This window comes from Mustela nigripes, chromosome 9, assembly GCF_022355385.1.
Source record: "Mustela nigripes isolate SB6536 chromosome 9, MUSNIG.SB6536, whole genome shotgun sequence".
NCBI lineage: Eukaryota > Metazoa > Chordata > Mammalia > Carnivora > Mustelidae > Mustela > Mustela nigripes.
In genome coordinates this window covers 19,058,399-19,073,682 of record NC_081565.1, presented here as the reverse complement: position 1 = coordinate 19,073,682, position 15,284 = coordinate 19,058,399, and the positions used below count along the sequence as shown (strand labels likewise).

Sequence of the window (15,284 nt, the reverse complement as noted above, 5' to 3'; positions counted from 1 at the left end):
GGCCGACACCCAGCACTTGAACGCCCTGACGACAGGGCAGGCACGTCCCAAATGCTTTACTTATGTGGACCCATTCACCCCTTGCCATAAACTTGGGGTGGGTACACTACTATTATTCCCATGTTACAGAGGAGAAAACCGAGGCACAGAGAAGTTAAGAAACTCGCCCGAAGTCACACAGTCAGTGGCAGAGGTCAGATTTGAACCCAAGTACCTGGCTCCAGAGTCCAGGCCATTCAGAAGTTATCTGGTTTGGAACCACAGTGATATTGCCCGGGCTGCCGAAGTGCACACAGGGGTCCAAGGTCACATTTAACTTTAATTTTTGGTGTGGTCATATGGCCTCTTCAGGGAGGTCACACACTCCATGTGTCAGTATTTGTTATGAAATGGTTCAGATAACATATCAAAAGTAATAGTGATTTGGCAAAAAAAAAAAAAAAAACAGCCTGATTCCCTGCCTGAAATCCCTAGGAGGGGCTGGGAGCTGTCGTGCCTCCTGCCAGAGAGGGCTGATCGATGTCCTGTGTGCAGGCCTGGTACTGGGTCAGAGGGCCTCTGTCCCCTTCCTGTGGCTCTCACTGAGGAGCCAGCACTCCAGGGCCGCAGGCAGACCAGGGAGGGCAAAACTCAAGGAAAGGGCCAGACAGGGTCTTACCAGGGAAACATCGGGGAGGGTGTTTGTAGTGCCCTGGACAGTCTCACCAGTTTCCTCCAGGTCCAGAGTGTTCTAGAAACACAGAAGAAAGCAGTGTGAGCAAATGCAAACTCACAGGGAGAAAGCAGTTTGCCCTCCGAGGTACCCTAATCCATAATGGGCCCCGTGACACCTTCTTGTGGTTTCTCCCTGTCCTGACATGCCCCGCTCTTGGGAAATTGACACATCAAAATTAATGTTGGTTTTCATGCCGGTCGTTTTGAAATCAATTTTTCTTTGAAGCTTTCCAGGCCTCCCGTGAACTATCTTTGTTGGTGGGGGGTGGGGGGGGTACTCTGGCCTGGCCTGGGAACTCCTGAAGCTGGGACCCAGGTACCATGCTCCACACCCTCAGCGCCTTCCCAAACCCACAGGTGCTCGCAGACAGAAGCCCAGGAAGGTATGACAATGGCAGGACGCCAGTGAGAGGTGGAATCTCTCTCTTTTTAAATTTTAATGGTTTCGATTGTGAGACAGGGGGTCAAGGGTTAAACACACCTTATTTTGCAAAAAATGCCCATTTCTTGCTTCCTTCTCGAACTCAACAGAAGAAGCCTCATGCTCCCTCCAGTGACACTGAGCTGCTGTTAGGTCACCTGCAGGCCGTCCCTGGGAGGCTGAGCAGCGCCCCTCTCTAAAGGAGCTCCCTTGAGGGCTCAGTGGAGCCATCTCTCCACCCCGCGGAGTCCAGGATGGCCACGAGCCTCCACCACCACCACCCCCCTGGGCTCACGTTGCAAAGGCGGCCATCAATAGTGAGCAGTCTCGGGGCCGGACTGATGAGGGCAGGGGGCCACAGAGGCAGTGCGACACCACACCTGCTGTCAGAAGCTTAGAGGAAGTGGGCTCGACACAAGTAAGCAAGGAGGAGACCGTGCACAGAGTGAGGAGTTACAGGCGTATCAGCAGCTGGGGAGGGGTTATCAAGGAAGGCTTCCTGGAGTAGGGAGCATGGCTTAAAGTTGAGTCTTGTGGGTAAAGGGGGCAAAGGAGGGAACGATGGTGTTTCAGAGGGCAGGGCATGCATAAAGCAGGAAGGAGGTATGAGAATCTTCGAGCAGTTCCACAGGACTCAAGCATGGAGCTGCTGGCACTTGAGGCTGAGGGCAGCGGGTTGCCATGGTGACGTGGTCAAGCTAGTCTTCTGTGAAGATTCCCTTTACTCACTTCCTCTCCAGCCACACTGGAACAATGCAGGCGTGTCAGGGCCTTCACACCGGCTGTCCCCTCTGCCCGGAACATGCTCCCACTCAGCTATCCACAAGGTATGCTTTGTTCTTCCCTCCTTCAAGACCTTTGCAGATACTACCTCCTCAGAGAAGTCCATCCTGACGACCCCACCTAAAATTACAACCGCTACCCACACACACCCCCGCCCCCCGCTTTATTGTTCTCCTCTACTTCCTCTGCCCAGCAACCAGGATGTAATCCCTGAAACATAAATCAGATAATCTCTCTCCCCAGCTCCTCACCCTCCTGCGTCTTTCCATTTTCCCTGGAGAAAATTCCAAAGTCTGCACTCATTGTGCCTCATGACTGGGCCCTTACTTGCTACTCCTCCAGCAGGATGGGGTGCTTCCTACCCCAGGGCCTTGGCACTCACTGCTCTCCCTGCCCTCCACAGACTCACGTCCTCACTTCGTTTCGCTCTGACCTCAATAAGGCCTTCCTGGACCAGCCCAGTCTAAAACAGCACCCCTTCCCCCTCCCCCCCCATATCTAACCCCTGGCCATGCTTCATTCTTCTGCATAAGACATACCACTGCCTGGTGCTATAGTATTGATTTGCTTCTTGTTCGTCTCTCCTATTAGGATAAAAACTGCTCAAAGGGGGCGCCTGGGTGACTCAGTGGGTTAAAGCCTCTGCCTTCAGGTCAGGTCATGATCCCAGGGTCTTGGGGTCAAGCCCCACATCGGGCTCTGTGCACAGCAGAGAGCCTGCCTCAGCCCCCCCCCCCCCCCTTGCCCCTCTGCCTACTTGTGATCGCTGTCAAAAAAAAAAAAAAAAAAAAAACTGCTCAAAGGCAGGACTTAGGACCACCTAGTCCCACTCTATCTATCCTCAGTGTTTAGGACGGGGGCTGCTTGATAAATATTTACAAAGCAAATGAATCCGCGAATGGATCAATGGGTGAATGAATTCATCAATCACTCAGGCTGGCATGGAGGAGGCCCCAGCAGGCAGAGAACGAGGCAGGCCAACTACTAGGTCACCGTGGAGAGTGGTCATGGTGGCCTAGATTGGGGTGGAGGCAGTGGGTCAGGACGGAGGGGTCCCTTGACGCCATACTCCCTGGGGCACAGGCTGCCAGGTCACTCCACACTGATCCCCATCCCGAATGACGCTCCTGGAGCCTTGAACTTTCTGGGCAGGCAAGAGGCACGTCATCACAAAGACCTGTCATGCGAGCCCTCCAGGGAGGCATTCGGCCCTCCCGGCTCGCAGCCTTTCATACCCAGGCCTCTGGGTCCCAGGCTGGGACTCCTGCCTCATTTTACCACCAAAGCTGAGGCTTCCATGCAAACCTCAGCATTTTGACTGTCTCCAGCCCCGTCGCCTGCACACTGGCTCCCGGGAAGATGCTGCCGGCAGCGTCAGGCACTCAAAGACTGTAGGGGATCCTTGGGAGGAGGCGTGATGCCCTCCTGCTCACTAAGTGGCACCACTCATGGCTTCGCTGAGATCACACCCAGCTCTGCCACTCACAGCCAAGAGACGGAAGGCAAACCACGGATCTGCTCGGTGCTGACTTCCCCACCTGCAGAATGGGGTCACGGCAGTCCCTCTCTCCCGGGGCTGATGCAGTAACACGTGTCAGGTGCTCAGGCAGGAGGGGCCTCTGCCACACTCAGTGTAGCCACTGCCACCTGTCCCTGGATTTAAGCTGCAGGCACCTGGGGGACTCGGGTGACAGTCCACGGCGGCACCGAAGACCTGGAATTCTGTCCTGTTCTGGTACATTCGGAGCTTTGGGCACTCATTCAGTCCATAAGCATTTATCCGGCATCCTTGACTCATGGGGAATAAATGGTATGCAGGTCACTGTGTCCCCAACACCCCTCCCAGGGCCATGCACACGGCAGGTGCCACACACTTCCGCTCAGGACCACTGGTGTGGCTGGCAGTGGTAACTGGGCGCCCGAGAGGGAGAGAGGAAGGATCCAGAGCCCTGACAACACAAGCAGTTTTCTGGCACAGACGGCAGAGTGGGTGGGGCTTTATCTCAGAGAGAGCAGAGGACACGAGCCACAAACTGGGGAGGGCGACACACCAGGCCCTCTGCAGGGCGTTTTACTTGACGCGCTCTCCTTTGAGTCTCTGCGAGAGGCAGCCCCTGGGATCCTCACAGATTTTACATTTAAGCTCAGAGAGGGATGTGACCTGTCCAAGACCACACGGACGTTCTACCATGGGTTTCGAACCCACGTGGGGGTGGTCCCAAAGCCCACGCAGCACTACCCTGACCCCAGAACTGGACAGGGTCCCGACAGTGCCCCTCGCTGGCAGGGAACAGTACAGCCATCCCTGGCCCCTGGCCTCAGCTCGTCCTGTCCTCACTACAATAGCATCCTGGAACCAAGTCGGAAGGCAGGGATGGAAAGTCAGGAGGGTGAGGGTTGGGGGGCGGGGAACATAAATATCCAGGCCTGGGAGGAAGGCCCGAAGTGGAGCACGGCAGACGGGTCAGAGCCCGGCCCTGCCAGACTCCATCTGCCAAATCCAGACGGCTCAGGAGCCCCGAGTCCCCGAGCCATGTTTCTCGTGCGTCTGAAATAGCTACAGACAGCAGGCTAAGAACCCCGGGGACGCGTCAGCACAAACGCTCGAGGAACAGGCTTCGAGACGAGGATCAAGGTCGGAGCTCATGCAGGAGCCGACCTGCGCCTCCTGGCCTCCTCATCGTGCCCACCCCCACCCTGCTGACGGCTTGGGCCACCCCTATTCCGGCACCCACTGAGGCCGGAGACTGGCTGCAGGTTTAGACTCAGGGGCTCCACTAGCTCTCTAGATGAGGCCGTTCATCCGTTTTACAGCTGAGGTCGCTGAGGCTCAGAGAAGGAAGGCCACCTGCCCAAGGTCACACAGCAAGGATGTGGCGGGAAGCTGAGCTTCAAGTGTTCAAGGTCTGACTCTGTTATTCAGACTGCTTGCCACAAGAGCCAGGACGCCCTCAGGACCGGCTGCTCCCCCCATCTCCTTCCTCCTGAAATCAGCGACGGTTCAGAAAATTCCCTTCCTCTTAGGAAAAAGACCTTCTTTTTGTCTGAGTTGGCCCAGTCAGGGCCCGGATACCCCAGGAGTCTGGACCGAGGGAACTGTGGGCCCAAAATAAAGTGAAATGATGGCGGGCAGTCCCCGGTGCGGACCCCTGCCAGGTGGACTCGAGCTTCGGGAGGTGGTGATGCTTCTAGGCGATTGCTGGCCCAGCTGTCGCCTCAGCAGAATGAGGCCCCCCCCTCCACCTCCCTCCAGCCCAATTCCCTGGTTCCTCCTCCCCCCCTCCTTACAACAACGGAAGGCTCTTACATAAAGGTGCTATTTTCAGCTCTTTGTTCTTCTGGCTTCTTTACTCTGATGTCAGGACATCGGGCTCCCCCCAACGCTGCCCCTACATGCACCAGAGGCCTGAGACTAGGGGCCCCCCACTCTGTAGATGGGAAAGTTCCCAGAAGGTCATCATGGAGATTTCTGTCCAAGGAACAGAGGAGGGAAAGCTGAGGGGAGTGGGTGTGAGAGAGGAGAACAGAAGGACGATGGGAGGGAGAGGTGGAGAGCAGGAGAGAGCAAAGGGCAGGAGCTGGGGGACAGGAGCCACCGCCCCAGGAAGGTCAGGGTGGGGGAGGGGACCAGCTAGGTGGAGCCAGAGTCCTGGCATTCCTGGACTGGGGGGGGGGGGGCAGTGGGGCTGCCTGGAGTGAAGTGGGCAGGACTGAGGTTCCAAAAGGATCAAGGAGCCAGCCCCTGGGCCAATGGCCATGCTGGTGGAGACAGGCTGGTCCTGCTCCCGAGCTCTCAAAGCAAGGGGTGAGGCTGGAAGTCTGGCAGCTGGTAGGGAAGGGCAGAATGGTGTGGGTCCCCAAACAGAGGGCTGGAACCCACACTCACTCGCGTGGCTGAGACCACGGGAACTGCCCCAGTTCTGGGCTGGCTCTGGGCACTTTTACCCACTGTCCGCTCTCCTGCCATCATGTTTGCCCGCCAAACCACAGAGGTCCTCAGGAGGCCTGTGTGGTGCAGATGGAATGTGCTACCTTCTGCCTGCATGCTTCACCCTCCCAATGCTCTCAGGAAAAGGACTTCATTCCGTGGACAGAGAGTGTGACGGGTGCTGGAGAGCCGGGCTCCAGGAGGGATGCGGTGACCCCAAGAACCCAGCTGAGGGAAAACACTGCCTCTTGCTTTCCGTGACCCTCCAGTCCACATGACACATTTCCTCCCTTATAAACGGAGGCGACAGCCCAGCAGAATGGGCAGCACCCGAGACACTGTTGCCGACTGAGATCCCAGGTCTCTCCCGGTTGCTGTAGGTGCCACCGAAACCCACGTGGGCTCACCCCGGCTTCACACTCACAGCCTCGCTGACCCACTGTCGGACCTCGCTACGGTGCATGCTCATCAGGAAGCACATGGTTTCCAAATTGTTCTGGAATTTTGAAAATGGCATTCTGCTGTATAATTTGGGTTTTTGGGTAACCCAATGATGCATTTTCTTTTAAATACTTAAGGCTGTTTTTTGAGAAGGGGTGCCGGGGCTTGCCAGCCTGCCGGAGGTGTGCGTGGCACAGGGAAGGTGAAGACCGCTGTCTTGGGTCAATGCTTCGTCTGACTCCCCCCCGCACCCCGCGCCGTGCTCTCCGGAGGAGCAGGGCTGGCCTCCGTGGACTTGGTTCTGACCGCGGGAAACAGCTTCCAACCCTCCCAAGTGTCCACAGGGAGGCAAACACGCCGCAAAGGGCTGGCGGGCTGAGGCCAAGCTGCAGCCGCCCCGAGCCTCACTGACGCCTCTGCTGGATTTATGGCTCTGAGGATGCAGGGAGCTCGTGTGGAGGCCTCTTAGCTGGGAATGGGCTGTTCTTAAGCAGAAAAATGAGCTCCAGCCTTGCTGTGCCCTAATCTTGGACCCGAGTGGCTTCCTGGGGCAGGGGCTGCAGAGCTAGTCTGCCCAGCCACAGGCTTGTAGCTACCCAGACTGTAGCAGTAGCCTCACCAAGTCACTCCATCTACCTGTGCCCACTGAGCTCTCTCCACACACAGGGGAAGCATTTTAAAAGATACAGACAAGAGGCGCCTGGGTGGCTCAGTGGGTTAAAACCTCTGCCTTCGGCTCAGGTCACGGTATCAGGGTCCTGGGATCGAGCCCCACATCGGGCTCTCTGCTCAGCAGGGAGCCTGCTTCCTCCTCTTTCTCTGCCTGCCTCTCTGCCTACTTGTGATCTCTGTCAAATAAATAAATAAAATCTTAAAAAAAAAAAAGATACAGACAAGATCTTGTCACTTCCTGCCTGAAGACGCTCAGTGGTGTTCCACAGTTTCAGGGTTAAGCCCGAGTCCCTGGCGCTTCCTGCTGCTAAGCCTGCACCCTCTCCCCTTCACCCCTGGCACTCTGGCGCTCCTGACTTCCCACAGTTCCTTCCAGGGTCCACAAGCCTTGAGCTCAGGGCCTTTGCATATGCCAATTTGGCCTCCTCAGCTCCTTGCCTGGTTGATTGCCCATTTGATGCCAATGACCTCAGATCTCAGCTCCAACATCCCCTCCCTGACAGCCCCAGGGCCCCGGTCCTCGACCTGCTTCTCAGGGTGTGAATTAGGTAGGTGGTCTGACCTGAGGCTGCTCCCCAGCAGGACTTGCTAAGCTCCCAGGCAGCAGGTGCTGTCGTCTCAGAGCCAGGGATGGAGGGCAAGGAGGGGTGCTCAGCGAATGCTCGCCACAGGACTGGCTGATGTAGGAGTCAGTAGTTGGGCTCCTTCCTGCTCCTCTACTGCAGGAGGGCTCGCCCAGCAAAGGACCCTCTACACCCAACCAGGCTGGACCAAAGGCGCAACACAGGAGGTGGGAGAAGGTCCTCTGATCATTTTCTCCCTGTTTCTGGGAAAAGCTGCCTTCACAGTTCAGGGTCCCTGCAGCTGGAAAAGCCCGAGACCGGCCTGAGCTTCTCCACCCTCCTTTTGCCCCAGGACTTTCCCTCTTTAGATGAGGAGAAAGGCATAGAGACCATAAGGGAGAACCGTGCTGATAGCCACATTTCTCACCTTACTGCCTCGGGGCAGGGACAACAGGGTTTTAGAGCAGCCCCCCACCCCAGCATGCCTTGGCAGGCCCAGGGAGCCCCTTTCCAGGCACACGAGAGGCTTGGAGTGTGAACCTCTCAATTCCAGGTGGAAAGGGGTTGAGGTTAAGGCGGGGCAGTTCCAGCTGCCGCCCCTGACCTCAACGGCACCTGCTTCATAGGTACAAGGCTGGCCTTGGCCTCTGCAACCTCTTTTCCCCCGAAATCCTCCGCAGTGCCCTTTGCCAGTCTTCAGAGTATCAACAGAATGGGCTCGCAAGTACTCCATGCCTACAAGTCCGCTCCTGAGCTCACTCGTGAATTTTCATGACAACCCAGAGGACTCAAGGCTCCCAAAGCTTCAGTCACCTGTCCAAGGTGTGACCGCTACCACTTGGGAGAGCCAGCCCCAGCTGCGGGACCCCCCAACCCGTTTGCTTAAGTCCCTCTGCCCCAGGCTGGCTTGTACTCCACGAAGAACCCAATTAATGGTAGGGAAGCCTTGCTTCTGCTCAGCTCTCGCGGCTGACATCCGAAGGGGAGGGGAATGACGTTGTCTGGAGGCAGGAAAAATTCCCAGGGCCAGCCCCCTATTAGACAAATGGAAAAGAAACACTATTTGTCAACGGAGGAAGGCTGCATCTGATCTCCTTTGATCGATTTTGTCTGCTTTAAGGGAAAACGGCTGCAGAATGAGCCACGTTTAACCCGCGATCGCGAACTGCAGAGCGTGGCCCACAGAATTCGGGCTAAATGGAAACTGGTTCCATCTGGGGCGGGCATCTGGGTCATGGGAGCCAGCCCTCTGCTGCTCTGCCTGCCTGGATGGCAGCGCCAAGGACATTTTCCTATCATGTGGGAGGTAGAAGGTTAGGAGGCTGAGATATGAGAAGATAACCCTGTGTGGCCAGGGAAGGCAGATTCATTTCAGTTTCTGCTCCACATTTCCTGGGCCCCAACTCACTTCCAGAGCCTGGGCCGGCACTGGGCAGACAGACAGGAGAAAGACGTGCTCCCTGCCTGGTCCCTGGTCCCTCCTGTTTCCCAGGGAAGACAAACTCAGAAGAGGTGAGAGCCATGTGACAGGCGTTTGAACACAGTCAGGAAAGCAGGTGAGCTCCATGAGGGACAGGATCTGGGTCACAAGAAAGAAATGCTTTGGGTTATTGTCCATCCAGATTTGGGGGTTCAGCATCACTTGCAGCAAAAGCTCACAGACATGTGCTGGGGTTGCAGACCAGTGCCTGTCACTTGGTGGTGAGTAGATAACTACCGGATCCTGACTCTACCACTCACTAGCTGAGTGCCCCGGACCAGGTCGCTTTTGTCTCTGACTTTGGTGTTCTTCCCTGTGCAATGGGGATCATGGTGGTACCTGCCACTCCTAGTTACTGGGAAAGTCAAAGAAGATACAGGTGGAAAGCATTATCACAGTGCCACGAAGAACTCTCAACAAACGCCAACAACAACGATTATTAAGAAAGGCCCCTGTCGTTTATATGGGCCAGACCCTGGGCTGGACATGAGGGATTCATTGTTGATTCCAGACACAATCACTGCTGTGGTCAGGCGGAGTAGCCAGCCAAGCTTGTAAACATTCTTAGAATATAATGAGACAAGAGTCAGGACAATGGGACGCTCAGGGGGCTGGAGGAGCCATAGGGAAGTCAGAGAATCACGGAAGCCTTCTGGGAAGAGGTGGCATGTGAGCGTAGGGCTCATGCCCACAGAGGAGACAGCAGGCCATGTGAAGTGGGAAAGAGAAGACTCTAGACAGAGCTCACAGCGTATGAAAGCACAAGAGGTCTCTCAACAGCTCCACAGCACAGAAATGATCATCCCCAGGTTACAGACCCTAAAACTGAGCTCAGAAAGGTAAAATCCCTTTCTGAGGTCACACAGCAAGGAAGTAGCAGGGCTGGGGTTTAAGCGGAGGGCCTCCTCACCCCAAAGCCTGGGGAAACCTGATGGACCGGCCAACAGGAGGGACAGTGAGCACCGAGAAGAATCCCAGTTCCCACCAGGGTCCGGTGCAGACATAAGGGGGGTGGCAGGAAGAGCCACGGCCCCCTACCTCCACCCCGGCTAGGGGACTCCCACGGCCCCGCCCGGCAGGAAGGACGGTACCTCCATCAGGTCTATAAGCCACAGCAGCCGCTCCTGGGGAGGAAGGGTGAGCAAAAGGCAAAAAGAAAAATACATCAAATAAATATTAGGGATGGGGCGGGTTCAGCAGCCACCCCTCTGCCCAGCATGCACACATGCACACACACAGAGAAAGGCAAAAATGAACACGGTTCTCTAAGATCCCTTTTCTGTTTCCTCCAGACACTTGGGGCGGGTGTAAAGGAGGGATGAAGAAGAAAGCTCCCGTTGCCGCAACCAGCACTCCTTCTTGGTAACTGCCTCCTCGAAGGAAACCCGGGGTCGCTGCGGTTCTGCAGAAATGACACCTGTCCTTGAGAAGGGCTGTCAGAAGACCGCTATGCACTGTGAGACACAACCCTGGGACTTCCCAGCTGGTGAGGCTGGGATTGTCACTCCCATTGGGTAGGTGGAAAAACGGAGGCCCGGGGAAGAGAAGTGACATGTCCAAGGTCACACCTGCTAATGGCAGGCAGAGCCTGAAGGAGGACCTTATTCAAAAACCTGGATCAGAGGAAACTTGCATTGTAGAGAGCCCCAAGCCTTGTGCCGGCAGCGAAGGTCTGAGTCGGAGGGATGGGCCCCACGCTGTGCATGTGAGGACGCTGGAGGCAGGATAAGAGTGAAGCAGAGGAGCAGAGCCTCAACCCAGTGCTTTCCAGAAGCCTTCAAGTGTCTGCCTGTCAGGACTCCAAGGTCCTGGGTGCAAACCCTCAAGGTGATTTTCTCCAGCCAGGTTGGGGGAAGTCAGGAAGAGTTGAGGCTCCATCTGTCCTCAGGGTCTGGGCAGTATTTCTGGGATGCTGGTGCTAACAGGGAGGTCACTCCTCGTTTAATCCTCCCTGGGCATCCTAATGCTAGGCATAGCAGCATCGCTGTCTCAGTGCAAGTGGGGAAACTGAGGCACTGGGCAGTGAAGCGTGGGGCTGAGACTGGTGGGGGCCAACTCTTCTTAGGTTTGGGGGAGACCCCTGGGCTGGGCAAGGTCATGGCAGGCCAGCGCTGAGCTGGACATAATATTTACCTTGACTGCCATCAGAGCCTTGGGCAAAGACCTTGGGCCATTCTACTCATGGAGAAACTAAGGCTCAGAGAAGCCGGGGATTAGACCTAAATCTCCTCCCTCTCAAGCTAGAACACATCTCATCCCCCCACTGGATCTCTCATCCCCGATTCTAGAGAGACCATTCCAGAATTACAGCCTGCCGTCCCCCTGGTTTCAGAGCTGTGGCTTATGGCTCCTGAAGACCCACATGGGCATGTCCAAGACCAGTCTCAGTGGAGCTGGACCCTGAGAGAAACGGCCCCTCGGTCAGGTCCCTATAGCCTGAAGTTAGCTCATCACCAGCGTGCCGCCACAAAGCCAAAAACTCACAGCCCTAGGTGGGGAACACCCTCTGGCCTGCCCCAGAGGTAACCTGCCCGTCCCCCGAAGCATGACATGGTCTCCACTGCAGCCAGAGCCCTAGAGGAATGCCTGGCAGCTGTCTGGGCCCCTCAGGAAGGGACAAGGACTCCTGCAGAGGAAGGGGACTCAGAACAGTAGGGGTGGAAGACAGAGACATAGAAGTTCCCCAGATACTCATCTCCCCAGAGCTAAGAAGAAACACAAGTTGTCTGCAAAAGCAAGGGCACTGCCCCAGGGCTGTTTCCTGCTGGCCACAAGCTCGCTGGTGCCCACTAACTCCTGGCCGGCATCCTTAGACACCGCCGTGTGGCCGGAGCTCTGCTGCTCCAGCTGGAGAACTGAGTGCATCTGCCCCAAGTCTACTGAGATTCCCCCGTAAGGTCTCCCAGTTCAGCATCTGGGAGCAGAAGGGCTTGAGAAATACGGCTCTGCCCTGCCCTTTCCCCCCGGAGAGTGGTGATGATAAGTGATCTAAAGATAGGAGCGGAGGGCGTGAGACAGGCCCCCTCTCCTGACCTCCGACCCAGCTTTTCCTGCCACACGGACAGGGATGACTGGTTCCCCAACCAAGCCGCAAGGCATTTCCTTTGCTCCTTCCTTGCAAAGGTCTCCTGGGATTAATTTGCCTCTGAGCATCCTGGGGGGCAGAACCCAGGAGGGACCGCATGCTTTTGGGGGTGGCTGGGGAGTCTGGGAGAAAGTCGTGGGGGCTCTAAAGACAAGAGGGGGTGTCTTGGGGAAGATCCCATCATGACGACCCCATGAAGGCACAGCCTTCATGGTGGGGTCCTCCCATGGACTGTTACTGTTTTTTCTCTTTACCTGTGTTTTTCACCTTTCTCCCTGAGCCCGCCCCCCGCAGACCGGGAGCCCAAGAGGCAGGGCCATATCTGCCTTGTTCACTAGCTGTCTCCTAGCGCCTTGCTGGGCACGCGTCAGGCATTCGACAACAAAGTTTTTCCAATGGAAGAAACTGAAGCTCAGAAAGGCAAGGGACAGAGCTGGTAAGGGGTGGCACCGAGATTCTCGCCTAGATCCGTCTCACGGCAAAGGCTGGACCTTGACGCCCCACCCCCGCTGGCCGCAAAGCCAGGGGCAGCTCACCCTGGCCGAGCTGACGGTGGTGGAGGTGCCATGGCTGCCTGTGGATGAGCCCGTGTCACTGTAGGAGACCATGGAGTAGGTGTCCCCGGCCCCAGGGCCAGGGGGCTGCCGGGCCTTCATGGACTCGATCTCCCGCCTCAGCACCAGGTGGTCGAAGCGGTCCAGGTCTTGCGGGGAGATGGTGCCCCTCACCTCAGACAGGAGCGAGAACTGGGGAGGGGGACAAAGAGGGTACTCAGCCGGAGGCCCACCAGCGGGGGGACCCATGCCCTGCTACGCCAAATCACCCGCGTGCCAACTTGACCTCTGGCCTCTCCCTCCTTAACCCCTTGGGGCTCCGCACTGTCCTGGGGGAGTCAAGCCCCGCCACAGCCCGGAAGCTGGGCCAGCCTCACTGACGCCTGCCTCCCTCTCCCCGTCCTGGCTCGCATCTCAGCCAGCACACACGACTGCAGCTCCCCGAACGCTCCGGGAAGCCCGTGGCTGCCCTCCCACCCGGAACGGCCTTCCCTCCTTCTCCGCAAATCCCGGTTCCTCTATTAAACCTTCCCACACGCCTCAGCTCCCAAGAGGTCTAATCCCTTCTTCCTTTGTGCAGCTTCTGGACCCCAGACCTCCTCCAGCCTGGCTCTCAAAGCGGCCAGCACCGGCGGCTTGTGGCAGGCTCCCACCCCCAGATGTGTGGCCTTCACAGGCCCGGGGCGAGGCCCGGGCATCGCTTTGAAGAGCAATCCCGACGATTCTAGATGTATGCTCAGTATCCACAGCCACGTTGCTAGAGCCCACATCACAGGGGACGTCCATAGACGATTTCCCCAGGAGTCTGGGGACGGGGGCACCTCGGTCACCGGTCTCCGCCCAGGGCCACTTCCTCCTGACTCTTTGCGGGTGCGCAGGAAAGGAGTGGGGGACACAGGGAGGAGGCAGAGCCTTCGGGAACCGCCGCCTTGCCCACGGAGGGGCTCGGATCACCTTGGCGTGGGTGTTGAGCAGCTCAAACAGGGCCATGACCAGGGCCTCCACGGAGACGCTACCGCCGCGGTACTCGTCCAGATAGTAGGCCATGGTGGCGCGTTCCTGCTCGTTCAGCAAGTGCCGGGCCTGCTCCTCCAGCAGCAGGCGCGTCTGGTTCCCCAGGCTGCTCAGGGTCACCTGGGAGCCGGCTGGCCCCTTGTAGAATCCCGGCTGAAAGACAGGAAGACAGGTGTCCGGGAATTCCGAAGGGCTCTGGGGTCACGTGGCGGGGCCATGCCAGGGACCACAGTGCGGGGGCGGGGGTCCCCTCTGTGGCCTTGGTCTGTGCTGTGCACCTGCAGGGGGGCCTGGGTCCGTTTTCAGACTGTGCGGCCTTGTGCGTTCGCAAAGGGCTTCACGCCCTCCACAGCCGCTTTCACGTGTCCTCTCCACAGCTCCCGTAACTGTTTAGAGTTGAGCGGTCTCATTATGGTTTCCGATTTATTCTCTAGGTTTCAGGGCCTCCCTTGGTAAATCGGGAGTAATGGTAACTTGACTTCCAAGACAGAGCACAGATCCGCACACCCTCCTCCCTCTCCCCTCCACTGCCTCTGGCATCATCCGGGCTGTGGCCAAGATGCTGTTGGTGTCCCCTCTGTGTCTCCCATCACCTACGCGGAGTTGCTGAGGTGATCTGGTAAAAACAGACATCCCCCCCATGGTCTCCCACTGATTTAGGTTAGAAGTCAAACCTCTTAGGCAGCCCCCAAATCCCTGTGTGACCCAGTGATCCCACCTGTTGTCACTCTGTTCCCAGTTCCTGCTCGCTCACCGCCCCCACCCAGCAAGCTCTCCTTGCCGCTGCAGGGCTCTCGCACAGGCTGTGCCCTCCGACTAGACCATCTCTGCCCACCCTAGACCGTCCCTGCCCACCCTGCGCCGGACTCCGATGTGGTTAATTCTTTTTAACACTCAGTGCCCAGTCCAAGCATCATGTCACCAAGTCAGAGAGCCTCCACCCTCTCCTCTGTCTCTCACCCCGCCTAAATCGGATGTCCCATCGGTTGCTCTCTCTGAGGCTATGGAGCCCGGCCTGGTGGCACCAAACGTCTTCTGTGATTAGATAGGTGGGTAGGTTTGTTCTTCCTGTGTGTCTCCTTCACTAGGCATAATCTCCATGGGGGCAGGGATCTGATCGGTTCCGTTCAGTGCCACCATCCCCAGGGCCAGATGTGTGTGGAATGAAGGATGGATGGACAGTCAGTGGACTGCCCAAACAAAATGAGATCACGCACATGAGCGGTTCTGCAACCCCCTCACCGCCCCCACGGGGATGTATATGGAAGCCGAAGATAGCCATGGATGGGGACTGCCCTACCTTGTTTGTCCCTTCCGTGGGAAGATCCCCAGGAAATCTATGGAGAAAGATGAATGTGTTCAGCGGCACGACTGAGCAGTTCGGACAGACGCGAGCAAGGGAGAGGCTGATCTGGAGCGGGAGGAGAGAGCCCTGGCCTCACCCCACTGGGGCAGTTCAAGGGGACGTGACCACCTGGACAGCTGAGCAGCTTCTGGCCTCCCAGTGGAGCCTGTGGCAGCACTCCTCCACTCACACACTTGCTTCCAACCCTACAGGCTCAGGCAGGTAACACCAGGACAGGAGACAATAGCCCACGGCCTCAGGGTCTGGCCAACCCTAGGGAGGGG

General features: G+C 57.3%; 1 protein-coding gene across 4 annotated transcripts in view; it reads right to left on the bottom strand.

Annotated features, from left to right (window-relative positions):
* Window positions 1-15,284, bottom strand: part of WHRN (whirlin) — an 89,243-nt gene that overhangs the window by 4,966 nt on the left and 68,993 nt on the right. For 2 of the 4 annotated variants that reach the window (XM_059410969.1, XM_059410965.1), the window contains 5 exons: window positions 14,956-14,992; window positions 13,596-13,808; window positions 12,624-12,833; window positions 8,931-9,101; window positions 659-730 (listed from right to left, as the gene is read on the bottom strand). In XM_059410969.1, the coding sequence (XP_059266952.1) occupies window positions 659-730; window positions 8,931-9,101; window positions 12,624-12,833; window positions 13,596-13,808; window positions 14,956-14,992 (703 nt within the window). Of the gene's footprint in view, window positions 1-658; window positions 731-8,930; window positions 9,102-10,093; window positions 10,127-12,623; window positions 12,834-13,595; window positions 13,809-14,955; window positions 14,993-15,284 lie in introns of all 4 variants that reach the window. The other 2 variants (XM_059410966.1, XM_059410967.1) reach the window with 2 other exon arrangements.